Below are 18655 nucleotides of genomic sequence, written 5' to 3'. Positions count from 1 at the left end.
ATGCATTACTATATGGCAGCACGGAGGCAGAACAAAGCCTGCGTGAGGAGAGGACCCCGATAATAAGAGGAAGGGGAATTATTGCGCGCTTGCATTTGAGAACGCTCAAATCGTATTTAGTTTCAATTTAAACTTAATTAGCCTTCCCGGCATGACAAAATGCTACATATGTAATACCAAGCATGGTCAACAGAAATGTCAACCGGATAGTTATCAAAGGAATATTAATCAAATGAAAGAACAATCCGGTAAAACAGCAGTAATAGAAATAACGTGTTATTGTACTAATGTAAAATTGATTGGGGATTGTCGAAAAGGCGAGTTAGAGGTGTGTGTGTGTTTCATGGTGTGTGAAGAAGAAGTATAAATACAAAAAAAAAAAACCTTGAAGAAGGTAGATGTTAGCGCGGGGTTGTCTCGCCTGTTTAAACGTGTCTGACGATTCAGCTTAACTACCCCCGGGGTGACGTCCCCCCCGACTTCCATTCACCGCTGCCTGCTCGTGGTCACCGCTCCGCTGACGTCTACGAGGGCGTGTGCGAAATCTGCTTCATGGAAATTAATACACCTAAATATTCACTAACAATCCCTACTTAACTGTATCGGCAGAGCAGTAAATTTTGCACGACGGGGGCGGAATTGGTACTAATCTTGACTCCACGATGGAAAAATGATTAAACTCCCGGTTTGAGCCAAGGATACACTTTTTAGTACTTCGGCTGAAATACTGCCATGTTGGGGAGCGGTATTTCACTTACTCCAGACCAAGGCAGAGACCAAAATATGAAATAATTATATATCTAAATAATTATCATAATTATATCAAAGTGATGTTTTATATTTATTAAATATATTTTATATATATATATATTTCTGACATATTTGTCTCTTGCTAAAATGCAAATTTCACTAGGAAATTAGATAATCAAGATTGGTTTTACTGCATTTTAAAAGGCTCTGCGTGTGTTAATCCAGCCACATTTCATAACATGGGTCATTGAATAAGAAAAAAAAAAGTTTAAAAAAAAACCCATTATTTCCTTAGGGAAAAGAGTCATTTGTAACACGGAGAGGCACAACGTAACCTAAAACCCCTTTTGTCTCTGTGGATGAACCGAGTATTCTAATAAGAAGGCGGGTTTATTTTTCACTCCCTTTTTAATTCAGCAGAGGAGCAACCACCATTTGGGCTTCAATGGGATTTGAACTGGCTTGTGACGTTCAATGCACAAGTCATAAATACTACCTCCCACTGCATTTGACACTACATGTGAATATACAGCTGTATATAGACTACAGTGTAATGTCTGCCATCTATAGTGAGATGAACTATAGTCTATAATCTATATGTAAAGTCTCCCGTTAATTTGTAGAGTAACTTACAGTAAGTATATACTCCACTGTCTGCCATATGTTGTAGATTATCATTCTACATTGTATGTGAGGTACTGTTGTCTGTGTACCATGTGTATCAGTATGTACTCTGGTACTATCTTAGTCTGTTAGAGGTACTGTTGTCTGTGTACCATGTGTATCAGTATGTACTCTGGTACTATCTTAGTCTGTTAGAGGTACTGATGTCTGTGTACCATGTGTATCAGTATGTACTCTGGTACTATCTTAGTCTGTTAGAGGTACTGTTGCCTGTGTACCATGTGTATCAGTATGTACTCTTGTACTATCTTAGTCTGTTAGAGATACTGTGTGTACCATGTGTATCAGTATGTACTGTGGTACTATCTTAAGTCTGTTAGAGGTACTGTTGTCTGTGTGCCATGTGTATCAGTATGTACTCTGGTACTATCTTAGTCTGTTAGAGGTACTGTGTGTACCATGTGTATCAGTATGTACTGTGGTACTATGTGAGTTGCCATTGTGTCCAGCCCAATCAAAGCCCAATCTTGACTCTGCTAAAAAAAAAAAGAAGAAAAGAAAATCTATTTCTATTATCATGGCTGTCAGTGAGTACAATACCCATCACATACCTGCCCATTTACTCTGAGCTCCACTGGTTTTGCACCAGTAGTACCAGGCCGGTAGTTGGGTGGCAGTAGTGGCTGTGATGAGGTTATTCGGGGGTGGGGTGGGTGGACGTGTGGGTGGGTGGGGGTGGAGGGGGGGCTGCTGTAATGCTTGTAATGCATAGATCAATGCGGCCTATGGGGAAAGGGGATCGATGGGTGCTGAGTTATTGCAGTGCTTGGCCACTGATTTTTAGAGAGCTGTGTTTTCCCAGGAAAGTCAATACCTCCAGGCTCCTCTCATTAATTTCAACCCCTCCCTTCCACAGCTGCACCTGGGGATCGGCTGCCCCAGAGAGAGAGAGGTGGCGGCGAGGGGGGAAGGCGGGGGGCATAGGCGGGGGGGGGGGGGGAGTCTAGAAGTCTGGGAAGGGCAGGAAGGAATGGGGATGGGGTTGATGAGGTGGTGGTGGGGTCTTTGGGGAGGGGGGTACGGAGAGCGAGAGAGAGAGAGAGAGAGAGAGAGAGAGAGAGAGAGAGAGAGAGAGCGCGTGAGAGCGAGAGCGATATGGAGATGATGGAGAGAGCAGGGAAGTCGGATTTGGCCACATGGGCGGGAAATCAAGTTGATCAATAAAGTGAGGAGTAAAGTTTTATGAGGAGAGAGAGAGAGAGAGAGAGAGAGAGAGAGAGAGAGAGAGAGAGAGAGAGAGAGAGAGAGAGAGAGAAAGAGAGAGAGACTGTTTTAGAGGCTGACATGAGGCCTGCTATAGAGAAACATGGGAGTGAGACAGAGAAAGAGAGAGTGATAGAAAGGATATCGATTCTTAATATGGATATCATGTTCGCTCCACATCACCGACATCTACTGTTTTTCTCCCACTATGGAATCACTGGACGTCTGCCGTGGTCCTCACGGCAGACGAGACGGACAGATCATCTGTGACGGACGGCGACGTCTCTACCAGCCGGCTCTGCAAGGAGACACCACTGCCCCTCAACTGAACCCCAGATGTTCGGGGAACCCCCCCCCCTCCAAATTGCTCATTACTGGGGTGTCGAAATGGAAGAACAATATCTGGGTGAGAGCCACGCGGCCTCCGCATCACAAAGCACCCGCGTGGTTTCCCGGAGCGACCTGCGTGAAGCAGGCCGGATGCGGACCTCCGCCGTCACGGCAGGTGCGAGTCGCGGTGCTGATGTGGGAGCGGCGCAGGATTAATACACGTGGAAGGGCTTCAACACGGGCTCCCGCTGTACGGCATATGGAGCGTGTCATGTTCAACACGTCAGTGTCTTCCTGCCCACTGCTTGTCATTCTAATGGGTTTCCTGCCAGCGCGCCGTCTTTCACGGAGAACACGCCGGAAAAACCTCCGACGCCGCTTTAGCCCGCAGCGAGAGACAGCGAGAGAGATGGGGGGGGGGGGGGCACCAGGCCAGAAAAAAAAGAACAAACAAAAAAAACGTGGGTTTATTTCAGATTGAGCCGCTTGACTTCGGTGCCACTTGTTTTTTGGGGTGGTAAACTACGTTAGAGAACCCCGTCAGTGTCGGTGGAACTCAAGACGGGTGACGAGAGATTCCCTTCTCCCTCTCTCTCCAACCCCCGCCGACACGTTCTTAACGGATACCGCTGCTTTTGTCTATAACCTGGGTCTTATTTCTGTGGTTTTTGCCCTTATGCAGATTGTCCATGATATCATTTTGGACACGAGACCACCCCTGCATTCACCTTTAGAGCGATGTCCCGTGGTGCCACAAACACGGGTAGTCGTGATCCAACAACGCCACTTTAACCCAGTTACCTTGGCGTCCGGGTAGCGTAGCGGTCTATTCCGATGCCTACCAACATGGGGATCTCCGGTTCGAGTCCCTGTGTTACCTCCGGCTTGGTCGGGCGTCCCTACAGACACGACTGGCCGTGTCTGCAGGTGGGAAGCCGGATGTGGGTATGTGTCCTGGTCACTGCACTAGCGCCTCCTCTGGTCGGTCGGGATGCCTGTTTGGGGGGAGGGGGGGGGGACTGGGGGGAATAGCATGATCCTCTCACGCGCTACGTCCCCCTGGTGAAACTCCTCACTGTCAGGGGAAAAGCAGCAGCTGGCGACCCCGGGTCGGCAGAGGGGGTGGAGCAGTGACCGGGACGGCTCAGAAGAGTAGGGTAATTGGCCAAGTACAATTGGGGAGAAAGGGCAAGGGGGGGGGGCCCAGTTATCTAAGTTATAGCCAGAAATATCCAAAATTAAGCTTCCAGATTCGAGATTACTTTATTTGCCTTGGACATTAAGACTGCCACATAACAATACATAAATTCATGCGTTATGGTGCAGTATACACAAAAAGTGCATTTAAATACTAGGTGCAATACAGCTGCCCAGCCCACATCCTCCTCATGTCCTGAGTTTAGGAGATTCACTGACAGGGGGATGAACGAGTTTTTATACCTGTTCGGGTATCTTTTCCTGTATTTAAGTGGAACCCTGTACATCTACGTGATGGGAGCAGTTCGTACTCGGGATACAGGACACGAGAGGGGTCAACTATCACTGGTCGACCACATCGCTGAGCTACTTCCTGGTTCAACTAGCAGAATGAGCGGCCTACAGGTACCATAGGTATCCAGCACGCACACAGCTTTGTACAAAGTGCAGGCAACTCGCCTCTTCATAAGCGAGCATGTAACATCTAAATCTCAGTAAACCCAGGGCCGGATCTAGGCATAGGCAAACTAGGCAGTTGCCTAGGGTCTAATTGCCACAGGGGGGGGCCCAGACAGATGGATAACAACATCAAGTTTTGGTCTAAATTAAAAATATTTGACATAAAATATTTGAAACTATAAATAGATAATGATAAACAAAAATATACACCTAACTAATTAACCATAATAACCACGTGGCAGTTAAAAGTAATATCGTTTGTTTACAAAGTAGCAAAATGTGCTTGTTTGCGGGTGGGGTGGGGAGGGGGGAGGGGGGGAGCCAAGAAAAATGCTCTGCCTAGTGTAATCTATCCACTTAATCCAGGCCTGAGTAAACCTGCTGCAGCAGCAGGGTATCTATGTGACTGTCGTAAGGGTAACTGGGCTAAAACTGGACTCGTCGAAACATGGCTGACGAGCGTGTCCCTCGGCCCCAGGAAGACGTCATCGGAAAGCGGCGTCAAGCGGCGGCCCTGTGTCCAAAATCAATACCGACACGCACGAAGGCAAAAACTACAAAAATGAGAACCAGGCTGTAAATTAATGGAATCACCCTTTAAAGGAACGCGCTTAATCCCCGGCGGGTTCAGAAGAGCTCCCAGTACAGAGACCCCGGCTGTACTGGGCAGCTCCCAGTTAAGAGATGTAAACGTATGAACATCGGGCCGGGCAGGGCGGCTCAGTTAACTACCCCTGAATAAAACGAAGTGTTGGGGGAAAAACAAATATTTACCTTGTTGCCGTCGGTCCATTATCTTCTGTCTTTGGCATTTAATGTCTTTGCACAAGCTAATTCAGGACAGACAACAAACACTAAGGACGGCCTCTGTGCAGCTGGTCTGATCTGCCACTGGATCCTGTTTGATTCAGGGAGGGGCGTATACCTAGGCGTCTGGAATTCCTTAAGGAAATGACCTCAGCGCAACTGGGATGCATTCCCTTTCCTGTTCAATTATACACAGCTTGCCTTTTTAGTATCGCTCCCCTCCGTTTTGCATTCTCGAACGCAACACATCGCTGTATCGCTGGCACGAAGACGGCGCTCTGGAAAAGGCACGCTGGTGCGGTCTCGATCTTAAAATATGTACGTGTAAATCAGATTAGCTGGCAGTGCGTGCACAATATGGATCCCGTTCTGGCTTCGGGAACCGGGAGACGTCAGAGACTAACATGAAATTGTGGAATATTCTGGTGCAGCCACCTGTCTGTGGTGCGAGTCGTGCTGCCAGCTGGGAAATACAGGGGGTTTTTTGTTCTCTCCTCGTTTCCAATCAAACGGAGTCAGATGTTCACGCTCCTCTAGTCGGTTCTAGAAAAGCTGTATGCGGACACTTACACACGGGTCACGTCTTGTGTTTAAGCTCTTCTGGTACCGCGGTGATGGCAGCAGGATGACGCTGCTGGTAAACTGAGGTCGTCAAGCAAACACAACGACTGTTCTTTTGGGTTTTTTTGGGGGGGGGGGGTTCCCCCTTTTCTCCCCAATTGTATCCAGCCAATTACCCCACTCTTCCGAGCCGTCCCGGTCACTGCTCCACCCCCTCTGCCGCCTCTTCACCGGGGGGACGTAGCGCATGGGAGGATCACGCTATTCCCTCTCCCCCGTGAACAGCCCCAACCGACCAGAGGGGGCGCTAATGCAGCGACCAGGACACGTACCGACATCCGGCTTCCCACCCACAGACACCGCCAACTGTGTCTGTAGTGACACCCGACCAAGCCGGAGGTAACACGGGGATTCGAACCGGCGATCCACATGTTGGTAGGCAACGGAGTAGACCGCCACGCCACCCGGACGCTCAAACACAACTACTTTTGACATATACGCAACAACGTCCTCGCTCAGGAGAAGAGAGAGAGCCGAGATAACAGCAGGGGCTTCCACCCGCGACGCGGCGCCATGAAAGCAGGGCTCTGTGCGGGTGTCGGCCCTATCGGCACGCGGAATCACATCAGCATTGCAAAGAGGTGTGCGAAAGGTAGGCCGGACTGTCCATTGTGCGCGCTACCCGTCTGCTTCCTCCTGCCCTGCACCGGGGAAGAGCGGCGCCTCCAACAAAGCCGCGCGAGGAGCGGGAGCGATAAACGGATGTTTGACAGAAAGCCCGAACACGGCGGCGTCTTTCACGGCCGAGGCAATGACATTTACTTATCGGGCTAAACAGCCGTCCATCTGACCTTTCTGCTACTTTGAATGACATCTGCTTATTCGGACGGAATAATCGGGAAGAGTAAAAGCACTGATTTAAGAGAGTGATACGCTGTTTGGTTGGCAGCCGGGCGGCCATTTAACGGTGGACGCCAGACAATGGGCTTGAAGGACAACCTGGGAGGAGTGTTTCGGAGGAGGAGGGAAGGGACTCCATGCTGGCCATTACACACACACGTCAAACAAGGGAGAACGTTACACAAAGAGGCTCGATGGAGGCACATCTGTCTCTACAGCATCAGATAAAAAGCCGTGCGTCACATTTTATTTCTTCTTCTGCTGTTCAGTGAAGAAGACTTAATTAGTGACCACAACTCCCTGTAAGTGTTGGTTCGCTTAGCGGTCCGCAGTATAGGACAGACTTCCAAAAAGCACAAAACCTTTCCTTTAAGGCGTTGGAGGGCGGGAAGAAGGAGGCGGGAGGTGGTGTGAGCAGGCCGCCGCCGAATTATTCAGATGGCAAACATTCACACAAACACAACGCAAATTGGCTGCGAACACGTCAAACACATCAGGACGCGGCTCGGGTGCAGAGTAAGTGTGAGCCCGGATGACGGATTCTCTTTCATTAAAGATATGAAACTCAGCAGGAAGACATGGCCACTCGCTGGATTCAATTCTGACAAAATTAAAATGTCGGTCTCTACGTATCACATATGGAAAACCTGCGTGATGTCTCGTGAGTGAGTCCAGAGATCCTACCGGTGTAGACGAAGCGTCCTGGTGCTCCTTTGCAGAACTGCTTTGATTTGTAGGACAGCGTGACCTCCACGACCCCGGGGATATGACGAGGAGGGGTCTGGACCCGGATGGCATGTGGGGTAATCAGCTGGAACACATCACATCACATCACACACACACACACACACACACACAACACACACAGTTTAAATAACGTGTGCTTTCTGGGTACTAACTGGAATTGCAGATATTTATAATTAAGTCATGTTGGAATTCTGACTGGAATTCTCATTAGTGTTCAGTACAGATGGTTTTCAAGTTACTAGTTACCATGGGACCATTATTACATCAGGTGATTATTTAAGTTATCTATCACAAACTATTAGTACAGAAGGTCAGTCGTCCTCTCCTGATCCCAAGAAAATCATTCCGTGATCATTCCAGTAATGAGGTGTCCCGGTAAATCCTGTACAACTCTGTAGCTCATCTGGTTTGTGTTATGTATGCACCTAGTGGGGGGAAAGAATTTCCTCCTTGAGGACAGATAATCTATCTATCTATCTATCCATACATCCATCCATCCCCTCTCTCTCGCTCTCTCTGTATCTAGCCATCCATCATCCCCCCTCTCTCTTTCTCCCTCCCTCTATCTATCTATCCCTTTTCTCTCTCTCTCTCTCTCTATCCCTCCCTCTCTCCATCTATTTATCTATCGATCGATAGATCCAAGTTTCTCAAACCATTTATACTCATTTATTTTGTGATCACAACGGTTTTCATTTTCTCATTAGCGACCTCAAGAAAACAAACTTGCTATGTCGAGACCCCGAAATAATGTTCTTGTAATTACAAGGAAATAATATAATATAAATAAATAAATAAATAAAACGTACTCATGTCCTCTGCAGCCTGTCATACATTAGCTTCATCACCACCATCCTTTTTTATAAGCAGGGACAGTCCAAACCATGCAATGAATTAGGGTTGTGAAACACTGGACAAATGAACACGAGGTCTGGACTTGACTCCCCATTTTGTGAAGAAACCGCTCTTTCTTCTTTCTTTCTTTCTTTTTCTTTCTCTCTTTCTCTCGTTCTTTCTTTCTTTCTCTGCCTCTGCTTTCCTCACAGCTGTCAGTAACAAGTGAAACCTCAACTCCAAGTCGAAGAAAAACAAAATAACACGGCATCACATGGACCGCACTGCCTCGCGAGCTGCCGCCTCGCAGATCTGGGTCGACCCGGCAGCCGGCCGGCTTACAGGAGGGGGCTGGGCTTTTCGGATTCCGTCGGCCCCGCCGCACAACGAACGCTGATCAAAGTGGATGGTTCGTCAGCGCCGTGTGATGTGAGGTAAAGATTTCCAGCGAGTCTTTCTCGCCTGACTCGGGGCTTCGAGACCCACCCCCCACCCCCCGACGTTCCCGCCAGGTGTTCTCTACTTCTGGATCGGTTTCAATATTTCATGCCGTGCCGTATGCACTGCTCCACATTCGGAAATCTACATATTTTTTTGGGGGGGGGGGGGGTAGAGGTGTTGTAGACCCCATGCTGCAGAGAACTACACTTGCAGGTGTGTGTGTGTGTGTGTGTGTGTGTGTGTGTGTGGAGAAGAAAAGAGCCAGAGAGAGTGAAGAAGAGGATGTGTGCACGGGCCTGTGTGTGTATGTGTGTATATGTGCTTGTACTGCATGGAAAATATTTGGGATGCTCTGTTTTTCGTCTCTCTTTTTTTTCCCTTCTAATTTTTTTCTGAACCAGACTTTGCAGGTGAATCCAGGTGAACTGCGCGATTCTTTATCGACTCACTCGTTAAATTCACTCCAAGCCGATGAAGATGAAGGAAAAGAAGGTGAATCTTAAAGATTTTTGGGCCTTCAGGAGACCCAGACATAGAATTTGTGAGAGCCGGAGCAACAAAAAAAAAGATGCTCCTCATATTGTGTCCTGCCATTTCTGTGTGTGTGTGTGTCTGTGTGTGTGTGTGTGTGTGTGTTCGCTCTTAGTTCTCGGCCTGCCCGGGGCATTTTAGAACATTTTTAACCCTGACTCCGCTGGGACCTCCGCCTTAGTTTAGCTGTGGTTTCTGGCACATTCTGCAATGAGCCTTTTCCTGCCTGACTGGCGACCAGGAGTTTTAAATTACACAAATTTCAGGAAAGGAGAAGGAGATGACTTTGAATACCGAGCACCGCACAGGGTACTCCCCGTGGCAGGGCAGGACATGTAACATCATAACGTCTATCTGTGTGTCGTCGGCCTGCCACGCTCTGCGCGTCGTTCGTCTCACCTCGCTCCAGACCAGCATGGTGCCGAAGACCACCTGTAGGCCGTCGAAGAAGTTGTCCCCGATGATGATGACCGTGGCTCCGCCGGTCGTCCATCCCTCGCTGGGGCTGATAGCTTTGATGCAGGGGGTAGCTGCTTCGATAACACAGGAAACAGAAAGAGCCATGACTGCCAAAGTCACCAGAGCAGGAAATGACACAAACACTGTGGGCAGAGCCCCCTAACTGCAGGATGGGTCCATGCATCTGCACCCCATCAGGACAAAAGAGGAAATATCAAGCTAACATCTACGTTTCTTTTTTCTCCCAAATATTAATGACATCTTTTTTATGATATAACAATAAATATTTTTTAATTTCCATTCATTTCAGTTCCATAGAACCACCAGGATTTCACTCCTACCTAAAACGACCATGGGCAGTCAAAATGACCGCCCATGGGTCGTTTTAGGTAGATCTTATCATAACTTTTTTATTTTTTTTTTTGCAATTGATCTAAAACTCATTTTAATATGCAATTTTTGTATTATTATTATTTTTTTGCAATTGATCTAAAACTCATTTTAATATGCAATTTTTTTTTGCAATTGATCTAAAACTCATTTTAATATGCATTTTTCATTCGGGGAGTGGCGGGTCTGCATTTTTTTTTTTCTTCACAAAGTTATCAAACTTTGAAAATCCAAAACCGCCAAAAGGACAGCTTTGGTCGCTCTCGTGTGCGAGGAGCATTTAACCAGATGAGTCTATTAGCCCACTAATAATGCATGCAAAATGATTATGTTTTTCATCGCCACGCCAATCGATGGGCAGTTCCATATAAACACAGGCGTGTCTCCGCGAGGACTAGACGGCACGCGGGCCGAGACAGACAGGCTGACGGACGCTGGTGCTGTCTCCAGCCTGTCAGGGCCGAACAGACTCCACGCACTTTTTTTTTTACAACCTTTCCGGGACTGAGGAGTGTGTGTATTGGGATAATGATTTGATATCTTAGTCTGACGCACTGGAGGGAGCTGGTTTACTACGTGATGTCACCTACGGAGCGCCACTTAGGTGCAGCCGGCCCCATGCAACAGGGCTGCGGAGCTGAAATGCGGCTCTGTGCAACTTCAGCCGGCAGTACATTTCAAAGTTAGGGAGTTTTTTTGGTAGTTCTCATCATACTGTGAAGCTATCTGGTTTCCTACGAGGCAATTCTACACTGGTTAATAGTCTGAGAGATGTTTAAACTGCGTGCACCGTCTCGGTTAAATCCGGCTAAAGAATGGGCGAAAAGTGAAAGTTAATAGTTTAGTGGTTTTCAAACTATATGGGTCACAACCCACAAGTGGGTCTTAGCGGGGGTGGGGGTGGGGGGGGGGCATGACATGTAATGAAAATATATTGCTTATTTTACAAACTATAAGCATCTCCACCGTTCTCACAGCATGAAAACGTTTGGGAGCCCTGGTTTAGCAGACATCTAAATCTCGTGGCTAGAGCCACTTCTAAAACGAAAGCCAGCAGAAGTCGTCCCGCATTGTGTCTCTCAGACGGTTAAAAGTAGTTCGGATGGTACATAATTACATCCATCCATTCATTACCCGAGCCACTTATCCCAATCGGGGGGTCACGGGATGCTGGAGCCTATCCCGGCAGTCATTGGGCGGCAGGCGGGGAGACACCCTGGACAGGCCGCCGGGCCATCACGGGGCCCACACGGTCACACCTAGGGATGATTTAGCACGGCCGATTCACCGGACCTACATGTCTTTGGACTGTGGGAGGAAACATGGAGCACCCGCAGGAAACCCACGCAGACACGGGGAGGACATGCAAACTGCACACAGAGGACTCCCCGGGATGAACCCCAAGGTCGGACCGGGGGTTCAAACCCAGGACGTTCTTGCTGTGATGCGACCGCGCTAACCCACTGCGCCATATATATATATATCGAATAATTAATGAAATGGTTTAGTATAGAAGTGGGCTACATGTAGCCAGATGTATTCTGCTCTGGACAGTTGGACGACGGCTCGGTGGAAGCGGGTCTGGTGCTCGGTGGGTTAAATGATTAGAGGATTATCAGAGACTCCCCGTCTTACTTGAAATCGCTATGGACCGCAGCCAACAACAGAAATCATTGACAACGCCGCACGTACCACCTGCGTCAGCCTCCCGTGCACCTCCCTACGGCCATAAACTCTCGGACAAATGTTGGTATTTGCATGCAGGGGAGGACCCGCGCTCCTGTCTTTCTCCTCTGCAGTCCTCCTCAAAGTCATGCATTCATTCAGACGTGGCAGATGAAAGAAAGACAGTTCGGGGAGAAACTATGGGGCCTGTTTAACATAATACGCCTCAGATTCCCTCCCCAAAACAGTATGACGGTTGTCGAGGGTGGTGTTGCTATGCTAGACACCCCCCTAATACACACACATACACACACACACACACACACACACACACACACACACACACGGTCCCCAAGTTGACTGTCATCTTTATTAATTTCCCTTCAGTCACAACAGCAGACAAACAGACTGACTGCGTGTGTTGTGTGTGTGTGTGTGTGTGTTGTGTGTGTGTGTGTGTGTGTGTGAGAAGGGGGGGGGGTCTCCCATCGGGAGAACAATGAATAGAGGAAAGTTTTCATCGAGGAAGGGGCATGTGAGCAGATGTTTGGCTTTTATCGCCCCCGAAAACATCCCGGGTTGACTTCAGATGAAAGGCCCCAGTCCCCCGGCCCCTGCAGGACACACACACACACACACACACACACACACACACACACACACACACACACACACACCGTAGGCTCTCTGAGAGCCCTGAATAAGGGGGTGATTTGCACCGCGTCTACCAATGTGTCGGTACCATATGACACCCCAGCGCTCTGCGAGCATTGACGAGCGCTACAAAGGAAGGTTTGCTCAACGTTTCCCCTCAGACGAGGTGTTCTGCCAGGTGAGACGAGGAAGTCGCGCTGACTCGCCGTCAGTGACAGAACTGTGCCTTGCTCGGCTCTGCTTTGAGCTGCTTGGGGTTTGGTCTCATAGGGCGACAGAACAAGGCCCTGAAAGTTTAGATGTCATAAAAAGTAGTTTTCAGTTTATGCTGGTGGGACTGACAGCTTAACCGGTGCTACCTCAGCTGTGGCGATGTGGTCAAACCCTACCCACCCGGTGCTCTAAGTATGTCGGAACAGACATAAGAATGGTGTCATCGCTTGTGGAAACAGCGAGGCGAAGTAGGTTTGATAGCAGGGGGCTGGGGGGGTGTTTTAATGGAAAGGGAACCGTTCAAAAGTTCCAGTCCTTTCCATACTCCACGCCGCTTATCTGAATTCAGGTCGCAGGATGCTGGAGCCTATCCCAGCAGTCACTGGGCAGCAGGCGGGGAGACACCCTGGACAGGCTGCCAGGCCATCACAGGGCCCACACACATACACACATACACACATTCACACCTAGGGGCAATTTAGTACGGCCAATTCACCTGACCTACATGTCTTTGGACTGTGGGAGAAAACCAGAGCACCAGGAGGAAACCCACGCGGACACGGGGCGAACATGCAAACTCCACACAGGGCTGACCCCCCCTCCCAACCCCCCAAGGTTGGAAAACTTCAGGGTTCAAACCCAGAACCTTCTTGCTGTGAGGCGACCGCGCTAACCACTGCACCACCGTGCCGCCCCACCGTTCAAAGTTACTACTGAAAATTCAAATCCCCCTGCCTTATGGGTGGGGTGGGATGGAGGTCTAATTTCACTTTTTAATTTATTCTAAAAATGTTTAACCTGGCTGATCTGGAAAGCTGAATGTCAGCTCACCGTTTCACTTCCACTCCTGTATGTGTGACTGTCCGACTGTCCGGTCCAAACAATTACTTCTTTAGGGTCAATGGAAACGGGTTCAGGGTGAGTTGTTGTTCACTTACTGTAGATCCCTTTCAAAGTATTTAATTGATTTGAGTCAGCAATTTCCTCACATCTATTTCTGCCTAACATTATGACATAATTGTACTTACAGCATCTTTTATTAAACTTAATAATGTATTAATGGGCTATTCTTTGACATCAGAGTCCATAAGTGAAAGTGAGTGAGAGAGATTCCTGGTCTCGTGTGTTGGTCTGGAGGTTGAGAGCAAATAAAGGGCCAACCTTCGGAGGGGTCCAGGCGCCGGGCGCGGCGGCCATGTTTGGAGTTATTGTGGACGAACATGTTGTCTGACACCGCCAGGACGTGTCCGTCCACATTGACCGTAGTGGACACGACCACCTGGAAGGACAAAAACCCACCGTTAATGTGCCATCATCTGTCAGTCCTCAGTCAAACAGTACCACTGAATAGTTCCTCGTGTTTGTTTTAGGCTCTCTGAAATACCACGCGGGTGGACTCTGACCACCTCACTATTAGTTTGGAAATGCTGATAATCCAGGGATTGGGCTTTAGTTTTCTGTTATTCTCACCTGTTGGACAAGAGCGGCAAATAACTGACTAAAATGTAAAATGCTAACGGCATCTGGATAAATACAAGATAGTGTTAGCTAACTTGTTAAAACTTTCTAGTCTTGGTATCGCACAATTCACCGAAATTCACCTGTGTTTCACTTCATACCAGTTTTCTGTGTTACGTGTGATACGACGTGACCTCTGACCTCAATCATTCAGCGATGCGAGAAACACGAAATCCACGCCAGACAAATTCAGACGCCGTTTTAGGAGCGAGTTCGGGGTCGGGTGGTACCCATTTCTTCACACCGTCACACAGTCCCTTAATATCACAACCTGGGTCAGACTCAAGTCACAAACTCAAACGAGGACCTGACTTTACAAAACGGAAAAATATTTGCAACTTGACTTTGACTTCAACACCGACGTCTCGTGACTTGACTCGGACTGGAGACTTGGGGCTTGAAAGACTTGACACCGTCTAAAAGAGCAAGGATAAAACTCTTTTAAAGCGTGCAGCCAGTCAACTCTTTATTTGCATAATTGCAGATCCACTTCGAATCAATGCTTAACGAATGCAAAATTTAAAAAGCATGAATGATTTGCATAATTGTAGTTTATCAACGATCACGCTGTTGTTAAAATTCTGAAATGATTTCAAATTTGATGAAGAGCGCATAACTTGTTTAGGACTTGAAACTCAAAACTTGGGACTTGTCATGCTCGACTTGGGACTTGTCATGCTCGACTTTGGACTTGACTTTGGACTTGACTGGGGACTTAAGTGCCAAGACTTGACACTTACTTGTGACTTGGAAAAGGACTTGGTCCCACCCCTGGGTACGCCAGGCATGACAATTTGCAACTGCGGTCGCGGTCATCTTCTGTGGTTTACGCTTGTTTAATCGCTCATCCATAATGGGTAACGTCTTGAAATTTGCTGTACAAGTCTGAAATAGCAGTTCTGAATTTGAATTTCCTCCCAGGAAGCTTGTAAATCAGATTAAGTGTTTGGATCATTGCTTTGAATTACTATTTGGCCACCGTGCTGAATGACATCATGTCTTTGGCGATGCGTTTCCATTGTACACTGTCCCATTTGTTGACTGTTTGGTTGTTTTTGTGGAAGCACCTGTTAAAGTCGGTTGTTAAGGTCCAACCCCAAATTTCCACAGAAAGTGGGACACTTGTAATTTTGACCGAATGGACAGGTGTGCACTAAACTGTGAACGGACCAACAGTTCACCTACAGTATATTCGATAGATGTGGTGTAGAAATTGTGTGTCGGTGTTGAAATGGATACTGTCATCATTTTTAAATAACCCCGGGGTGCCGTATTACCATTATACTCCCCGACCCCGAATAAATTGTTGTTCGCTCTTTGTCGCTCACTACCGATCTGTGACCCTCGCCGATATTCACTGGTCTTAATTAAACCTCAGGAAAGCCAAAATCGTTACACAGAGCACATTTAAAAGAAGCGCTGACAATTTCGTGTGCTGTTTTTGTTCGACCCAGAAGTCGCCCGAACAGCCGTGTCGGCTCTCACCTGAAACCGCCTCATGTCCCGCGGGTTCCCTGCGTTTTTCAAACAGTTCTGATTGCACTTGAGGAAGAACTTCAGGAAGAATCTGCAACACAACAAGAGAACAGAGCAGTTTTCAGTGTCCAAGCGTCTTCGTCACGGCCCCCTCGACAATTAAACCACCACAGACCGCCGCCGCGGCCCGGAGGATCGGCCCGGTTTGATTAAACGAAATCCATCAAATTCATTAAGTGTTAGCGCACCGGTACCGTCTTCCATCACTAATATCTTCCCCCGTGGGAGAAAAAGGGCCGTAACTCTCCGGCGGTGAGTGTATTTTCATTCTGTTCGCCGGGATTACAGACAGTCGACACTTCCTGCAGACTTATGGCCTCTCATTTAGAGCTGTCTTTTGATTTCCTGCCTCTACCATACTACCTCCACTACACGTCCCCGCCGCACCGTGTTGATTTACGCCTGTTTTTATGGCGGCACAGGAGTATTGATTGGCAATGGATATCAATGAGGATGGGTGGTAATAACCGTGGTGGTGAGGGGGCTTATGTGCAGGGGGGGGGCGCTCGGGATGGTGGCGGTGGAGGGGGGGGGGGGTTTAGACAGACTCCTCGCCATCTAGTTAGAATGGATTGCCACCTTAATGCATATCCCACTGCCTTGTAATCTTCGCACATCCATCTCTCGGACCATAAGCCCCCGTTTTGATGGAGCGCTTTCTTTTTAATTGCCACATTATCACAATAATAATCCGGGCAGTTAACAAGCGGCAAGGTCGCAGACAGCCATGTCACATTAACCAAGGGATAACCTCAGCAGAATACCCACACCCGATTTTTTTTTTCCCCCTACGTCTCTCTCCCTCTTTCTTCTTCCTCACCTGCAAAGCATGCTGGGAGTAGGACAGAGAGCATGATGGTGGTGGCGGCGGCGGTGTGAGTGGCAGGGTGGGGGGGGTGGGGTGGTGACGGGGTTGTGTGCGGATATAAATGGGGGCTCTCTGAGGTCGGCATCGATTTCCGCCCTAATAAGACAGTAACAATATCTTTAAAAAACACGCAGCGGGGACGGCGAGGGGTTTTCTCCCGTCGGCGGGACGAGAAAGTACAGTCGACGCCGCAACACCGACGGGCGTAAATCCGAAAGCGCCCCGTTGTTTAAAGAAAAGTCATTTTCTAATGACACAGAGCAGAGAGAGGGGGGGGGGGAGAAAAAACCAGGCAGTCTGTTTAGCGTGTATCGACTGAAACCTGATCTGGGCTGCACCGTGGGCTACTAATGCCCTCTATGGCGGTGCAATACAATAATACGGGGAAGCCATCCCCGCGCTCCATTCATATGATATTGGAGTCCTTGGGAGTAGAGATGTGGATCAATAAGGATTAAATTAAAACGCAGCTGGAGACAAGAAGCTGCTGAGCCCATATCAGACCAACACCGGGGTGTGTTCTGCAGCCGATGAGCCGCACACACACGCACACACACACACATGCAGACATGCAAACACAAACAGGCAAGACACACACACACAGAGACACACACAGAGACAGACACACATATATACAAACACAAATGTATGCACGCAGACACACAAACACACACTCACACAGAAAAATGTAAATGTAGCGTGACACACACTCCACACCACTTGGTGGAGAGCGTGTGAACCGCGGTCCTTTCAGAGGGCCCGTGTAGTTTACTGTTACAAGATTTACTCACGGATACTCAAGGCCTGGACACACACACACACACACACACACACACACACACAGCAGAGAGCAGATGAATACAGAGATGGGAGGTGGGTCCGTTGAGACCAGCTCAGGGTTAAGCTAAGAGACAGACAGAGATACAGCAGCAACAGGGGGAGGCGCATACTGTGTTTGTGCACTGGAGACTTACAGGGAGCTATTATTGTGTGTTTTTCTTTCAGTCTATGTGTCAATGTGTACTGTATGTGTGTGTGCTCAAGAGTGTGTGCGTGTTCATACGAGTGTGTCGTGTGTGTATGTATATGTGTGTGTGCGTATTCATATGAGTGTGTCGTGTGTGTATATATATATATGTGTGTGTGTGCGTTTGTTCATGTGAGTGTGTCGTGTTTGTATTTATGTGTGTTCATATGAGTATATCGTGTGTATATATATATATGTGTGTGTGTGTGTGTGTGTTTGTTCATGTGAGTGTGTCGTGTTTGTATTTATGTGTGTTCATATGAGTATATCGTGTGTATATATATATATGTGTGTGTGTGTGTGTGTGTTTGTTCATGTGAGTGTTTCATGTTTGTGTTCATGAGTGTGTCGTGCTTGTATTTATGTGTGTGTGTTCATATGTGTGTTTTGTGTGTGTATGTATATATATATATATATGTGTGTATGTGTATGTGTGTGTGTGTGTGTGTGTTTGTTCATGTGTGTCGTGTGTGTGTGTTCATATATGTATTCATGTGAGTGTGTCGTGTGTGTATGTGTGTGTGTGTGTGTGTGTGTGTGGTGTGCACTCTATGATGTGTGGTCTCCATGGCCCTGGCTCTTCCATCTGGCTCTGGGCAGGAGTTGAGAGGGACTGGAGGACGAGAGGCTCCCAGGTCTGTCTGCCTGTCTGTCTGTCTGCCTGCCTGTCTGTCTGCCTGCCTGTCTGTCTCTCTCTCTCCTCCCATCTATCTCTCCATCTCATGAAGGACAGGCAGCTGATCAAAGCAGCGAGCGCCGTGTCCCCCGCGGGAACGGCTGCGAGACACCACGGAAACGGGGCGGGGATGGCACCGCTTGTACCGAGACGCTGAGACGAAGGCCGATGTCAAGAGTAGGAAAACCACACACACACACACACA

At 48.2% G+C, this 18655-nt stretch overlaps 1 protein-coding gene across 1 annotated transcript in view; it reads right to left on the bottom strand.

Annotated features, from left to right (window-relative positions):
* The window catches only part of LOC130116298 (transcription factor COE3-like), a 103663-nt gene that overhangs the window by 48666 nt on the left and 36342 nt on the right, over positions 1-18655 (bottom strand). Inside the window, 4 exon segments of the mRNA XM_056284252.1 lie at positions 7576-7702; positions 9844-9974; positions 13987-14104; positions 15829-15910. Of these exon segments, the coding sequence (XP_056140227.1) occupies positions 7576-7702; positions 9844-9974; positions 13987-14104; positions 15829-15910 (458 nt within the window).

This window comes from Lampris incognitus, chromosome 1, assembly GCF_029633865.1.
Source record: "Lampris incognitus isolate fLamInc1 chromosome 1, fLamInc1.hap2, whole genome shotgun sequence".
NCBI classification, from domain to species: domain Eukaryota; kingdom Metazoa; phylum Chordata; class Actinopteri; order Lampriformes; family Lampridae; genus Lampris; species Lampris incognitus.
Note: the sequence above shows the minus strand (reverse complement) of the source record. Positions and strands in the feature narration are given on the sequence as shown.